General features: G+C 31.2%; 1 protein-coding gene across 1 annotated transcript; it reads right to left on the bottom strand.

Annotated features, from left to right (window-relative positions):
* Positions 1–2,050: 2,050 nt before the first annotated feature.
* On the bottom strand, positions 2,051–5,135 carry LOC119828673 (DNA repair protein RAD51 homolog 1). Its single transcript, XM_038350910.1, has 6 exons — positions 4,867–5,135; positions 4,400–4,599; positions 3,984–4,131; positions 3,543–3,751; positions 3,070–3,199; positions 2,051–2,741 (listed from the first exon to the last, which is right to left on the bottom strand). The coding sequence occupies exons 1-6, from the start codon at positions 4,948–4,950 to the stop codon at positions 2,496–2,498; spliced, it is 1,017 nt and encodes a 338-aa protein (XP_038206838.1). The 5' UTR covers positions 4,951–5,135; the 3' UTR covers positions 2,051–2,495.
* Positions 5,136–6,404: the final 1,269 nt, after the last annotated feature.

The following is a 6,404-nucleotide window of genomic DNA, read 5'->3' as shown; positions in this document are numbered from 1 at the left end:
GGGAAGTGGGAGAAAAACGGGTGTGAGTTACATACATACAAACATACAAGTGAAGCTAATAAAAGCGTGTTAAATACAAAATTTTGGCGTGTTTTATACCCAACTTGCATGAGAACAGTGAAATTTTGTCTGAGTGAATTTTAAGCTTGGCGCGTTTAACTTAAAGTGGAAAGAGAATCAGTTCAGGTCTGTCCCACGTCTAAAACATTTGGATATCAGTGTTCTGTTGATTTAACAGCGGTGGTTTAAAAAAGATAAACTATAGAGTACTTGCATGCATATCAATATTACAATTTATTTATCTCTAATAGACATTATCCTAAAAAGTACGATAATTTCGATCCATGTACGATCATTTTACGCCCCTGGTACGATAGTCAGTCCACTTCAGGTTGCTAACACTGTTGCGTGTCACGCGCTTTCCTTGCAGCGTTAGTAATTGCTAACATGTTAGGCCACTGTACTCCAAAAGGTTGTATCCTCATTGCATATGATCATAATACTTAGAAGTGTCCATGAAATAAACATTAAGAATAATAAAAACCTTAATATTTATATGCGTTATTAATTGATGGTGTATGTTTACCAGTATGGATATAGCTATTTGTGCCTGTTTACATTATATGTGTGATATTTGTGTTTATGTGGGGTCCTTAAGGTTTTATGTGTAGCATTAGAATTTGTGGGTTCGTCCAAAATGGTTTCCATTAATTAGGTTGTTTATTGTTTTTTTATTGTAAAATTTAATGTAACATTTGAATAAATCACCATTGTGGTTTTTTAATATAATTTTTATAAATACATAAAATAATTATAAATTCCATATATCTCACTGTTTAAGATTTTCGAGATTTTTACAGTGCACTAAATTCTTAAACTTGCACTCTTTATTACAATAATAAATCATAAATATTAAAATTCCAACCAACCCACCATGTAGGAAATAGATTTTTATAGCGAATAATATGTAGTAAGTTGTTACACAAATAGATTACAATTAAATACTTCTGCTCAGCAGTTATAGAAACACACATCTAAATATAACACAGTTCCTCTAAATAAAAGTACAGCAATGATAATTATTTATAGTGAGATTTTTTGAGACCATAATAATAGATGTTAAAACATTTAAGTATACAAATATTACATATTTGATGCCTTGAAATTCAATAGATTTTAGATTAAAGCTTAAATCGCCTTTAAAGCTAATAAGTGTTAATTAATATAAACAAAACTGTTTTTTTTATTCTTTGATAGTAATAACAAAATGATTTTTGATTAATATAATTTATCTTTCTTTACTTTGTCTTTATTGATCATAATCAGTTAAGACAATTGTGTAAATCATGTTATTATGTTTCCTCTTTTACTATAGGACGTCTCTCAAAATAAATAAACTTAGTATTATCTGTATTCGTTTTAGAAATAATCACTTTAACAATGCTTTACGATTAATAATATTAATAAATTGTGAATTATTCAGAATCCAGTTCTAAAGCATTTATATTTGGTAACACATGTGACTTATGAGAATATAAAAGCAATATTGTATTGTCATTCGTATAGATAAATTTATAATAGTTAGTAAATTAGTTGATAATATGAGAATTTATTTATTATTTTTGTATAATGTAACTTGTGCTTATGTTGGAAGTTAAATTAAAAATTGTCCTTTATGTGTTGTTTTATTTTTCCCGATCGTATGTTTTGAATAATATGTGATATACTCAGCTAATGTCTAAAAATGTCTAGTCCTTTCAGAAATAGCATATACCAAAGTTATGATATGGATTGTTTCATCTCGTAATAAAATTAAGTTTGTACTACTACTATACTACCTACTAATATTATGGATGAACTCTAATGCAGCAGTCAGTTGAAAAATTTGTAATTTGTAAATAAATAATGCAGTCTATTTAAGAGGATTATATTGAAGGAAAGAAAACGTATACAATAAAAGTAATCATTAATAAAAGTAAACATAAATCTATTTCATCACAAATTACAATATACAATGAGTGAGGTTATTTTACTTATTTAATGTAAATAATTAAATAATAGTTTGTCCATAACGGTACTGAATATAAGGCACTGAATTTAGAATCGACTCCAGAGTCGGTGTTATAAACTTTAGACTTTAGGACAGGTACCCTTTTATTAAATAATTTAAACTTATCTTTTTCAATACCAAAATTATTGAAGCAACTTCTATGTGACCTTGGACACCTTGTTTAATAATCAATTTTATTATTTAACTTATTTTGACGATTTTAAAATTTTTTAGTCACAGTTTTAAAAAAGCATGTTTTTTTTTAATTAATATGAATGAAGTTCCTGTAACAGTTTTTTTAATTACAACACCTATTTTTCATTTTCACATGTAAAGTGTAAATAAACTTAACCTTGACAATTCAAAACGTAATTGCAAGTTATAGTCTATTGTCATTAACTCCTTCAATCTTCAACCCCAAAAAGGCTCATTTAAATTAATTTCTTCATTCCTTAGCATCAGTAATCCCTTCTGAACTGATAGCAAACATGGCCTCTGTCTCTGGCAAGCAAGGACTATCATAAATCTTGCAAACTCTGTTATCTCCTCTCCCCTTCCTCAGGTATAGCCTGGTAGTAGACGCGTGGGCGAGAATGTGGCCTCCAATCGGTTTTTTGGTGTCTGCATTGAACACACCCACGGAATCCACTTGAGCGACCACTTGGTTAGTTATTATTACAGCCACACCAAACTAGAATATTTCAATAAAAAATTACTTGTATATAATGGCCAAAAACACAGATCCAGTAAGAATATTAGTCCAAGCATCTTTAAATATTGGTATTTCTGGTAACAAAAAAAATTGTGCATGAATACTGTAAACCAAAATGTATATCATTTAGATATGCTGAATTCTGCCAAAAGGACTGGACTGACACAATATTTATTATATTAGAGAATTAACACTTCTCAGATAACACAAATTCATTTTAATCATGAGAATAAAATGTTTTTATAACATGATTGTTAATCCCAAGAGTCAAAAATAAATTTTTGATGAGTTTGTAAAATTTCCTTACCTCATCAGCCAAGCGTAGCAGCATCCTCATAAACCGACCTAGGTGTTGCTGTCGAGGGTTCAGCTCTCCGCGACCAGAGTAGTCAGTCCGGTACAATGCTGTCACACTGTCCACTATTAGGAGGGAATATCTGAAAGCAATAAATAAATTCATAAATAAAAGAAAATTATGTTTCAGTTGAATACATTACAAGAAATTTAATATATTACTTGATACAATGGAATTGGATATTCATAAAATAGCTGCATGCCTGGTTCCACTGGGTAGTCATTTATTGTAATTGATATAATATAAATCAAACTGCACATGGTGTGCAAATTTGATTAAAATCAGTTCAGTAAAAGAAGTGTCAGATAATTTATATATGTATATTAAAAAAACAAAACATATAATACAATGCCATTCTTTCTTCCTCCTTTGTTTTTGGGTTAAAAATAGCCTTAAATTCTAAATGCTATTTTAATGTGTTATACCTAGATTCTGCCATCATAGCACAAGCCTGCACCAACAGCTGTGTCTGATGGTCTGTATTATAAGCTCTAGCATATGCCACATTGTCCAGCACTGCAGCCCCTTCCATCCCATATCTTTGTGCTACAGCCAGCAAACGCTCTGGGCGGAAAGTACCTTCTGTATCTATGTACATGCATTTGCCCTCTCCGCCTGATTGCTCTATCGGCAACTGAAATTGTTTAGAAGTTCTTCTGTATACTAATATACTGTTTGCTTTGAAACTATTTGAAAATTTGAAAATGGAAGATAACAATTGATAAAAAAAAATTAAAATATTAATCATTAACACTTTGACAGCAATTTACTTGTGTAATAATTACATGATAGTAATTGCACCCTGTTGATTATGAATGGAATATTTTATTGTTATTTGTCTGTTTGAAACAATTCATACAATTTACCTGACAGGTCACAGCGAGTGTGTGACACAACTGTGTCTTTCCCGTGCGGAATTCGCCAAATATTTCTGTGATAGAGCCAGTTTCAATTCCCCCTCCGAGTAGCCTATCTAACTCTTTGGACCCTGTTGTCAATTGTATAATTTCAGCTCTGAAATTTGAAGGGTATTTTTTAAGCCTTCTACTTATTTTATACCTTAAAGTATACTTAGATTGTAGAAGAAAGCAACACTAGGTTTATAAAAAGGAAAGATTTGATTGTTTATAAGTTTCTAAGTACTCTCTATTTATTAATACTTTAAAACTTTACCAGTAGAAAATTACTCTACCTAGAATCAAGTTGTGCAGAAAACTTGCTGAAGACATCATCACAAATATAATAGTAATATTTGAATAATAACCCTAATTTTTTATTCTACCTTTTCTGATGAAACTCTGTAGCTGTAGTAAATCCCATAGGCACAAGTTTAGAAGCTTCTGCAAGTATTTTGTCTGCTTTTGCTTCTGAAATGCCTTTTATAGTTATCAACCATTTTTTAGGAGCATAAGCAACTGATTCCACAGTGTGGTAACCAGCTTCTTCCAATTTTTTAATATCCCCTGATGTAATGCCATTGCCCTGAAAAGTTTTATCATAAATTGTTAAAATTAATGGAGATTTGTTTCGTCATATATTCAAATAATTGTAGAAGTTAATCTTAAACATTTTAAAGTAGAAAATGTGATAACCATCTAGACTTAAACGTTAAAGCTCCAATTATAACCAGAGAGTAGACTTAGCTCGAATAGATTTAAAAAAACTCATGAATGACAAACAATACTTTGCCATGTCTTCCTTTATTAGCATCAATCCCATAACGTAATGGATATAATAATAGATTTTTACCTCTAATTTGCTAATAAGTTGCGGTCCACAATCATCTAAATCTTCATCTAGAGTAGCAGTCGTTGCAGACGCTGTCGCTGTCATTGTTTACAAATATCACCGATACATTGACTGCAGCGATTAAACAAATATATTTTAATGGATAAATTGTGAATATAATATGATACAAAACCTGCAAGGACAACTTCAAACTATAAGCATTCAAAAGTTAACAATTTCAAAATTTATATACACAATGCATGTTACGACCTGCTGTAAATGACACTATTGACATTTATTAAAAATCAAAAAAATGACATTAACAAATTAATAAAATTAAACCAAGAAAAAAATGATCGCTATGCATGACCGTTATAGTTTTTGTACAGTTCTTTGAAAAAATAAAATCTCACGTATGTTATATTTATACAATAATTTGTTTAAATTGCAGTTGAAAGTTTAAAAACACAAATATTTGAGTTATGACACTTCCCGCCATTTCCACGTTAACCACAGAATAATAATATTTACGAATTACCATCTACAAAAAACGAATAAAACAAGATTAATATTTCCGATCCCTCAGAATATTCAAAGAGTAGTATACTCACGTTCACACGAATACATATACCCACAAAATATGGTCTATGAATTACAAATGATTTTTAACCGACGTTTACAAAAACGAAGGAGTTCCTCAATCCGTCTATATTTTTTTGCTACCTTTTTTGATAATCGGCAGTTTCTCGATAATTCCATTTGTTTATAACCATTGACGCGTCACACGATTTTATGTTAAATAGGAAATTTGGCATTTGATGGTGATGTGACCTTTGTATAATGTATTCGTGTTTGCCCGCAAATGAGTGGCCCGGGCATATTAAGGTACTATGTATAACTAGGCCTGGGTGACAATAATTTTTGTCAATTCGTATATTGGATGTTAGTTAAAAAAAAAAAAATGATGGGATACATATTAATAAGGTACCTATATACATTTTCTTATTTTTTCTTAATTTTTTTTTATATCACAGTCGGCAATGGAGCTGGTGGGACGCCTGATGGTAAGCGCTACCACCGCCCATGAACATTTGTAGAGGCGTAAAGTCGATTACAGACCTTACGCCTCTACAAATGGATTACCGACTTTAAACTGGGAAGGGATTAAGAAAGGATTGGCGAGAGGAATAAAGGAAAGGACTGGGAAGGGGAAGGAAAAGGATATGGGCCTCCGGCTCCGCCACTCACAGAACAAAACACAGCAGAATGCTATTTCACGCCGGTCTTCTGTGGGGGTGTGGTACTTCCCCGGTGCGAGCTGGCCCAATTCGTGCTGAAGCGTGCTCCACTACAACATACAATATAATATTTATAACTCTCTTTCAACCTACGGCTTCGCCCACGCGGACCTCAAATTTTTGTACTATGAAGATACACTTTTCGAAGAAGAAGCACTATAAGATTTTTTTAAGACGTTAAAGGCTCACATCTTGTCAAGTATTTATTTAAGCAAAAAAAAATCTAATAATCCTTATTTTATTCTTAAATATCTATCCTTA

Source organism: Zerene cesonia, chromosome 8 (genome assembly GCF_012273895.1).
Source record: "Zerene cesonia ecotype Mississippi chromosome 8, Zerene_cesonia_1.1, whole genome shotgun sequence".
NCBI classification, from domain to species: domain Eukaryota; kingdom Metazoa; phylum Arthropoda; class Insecta; order Lepidoptera; family Pieridae; genus Zerene; species Zerene cesonia.
This window is presented reverse-complemented; position numbering and strand designations above follow the sequence as displayed.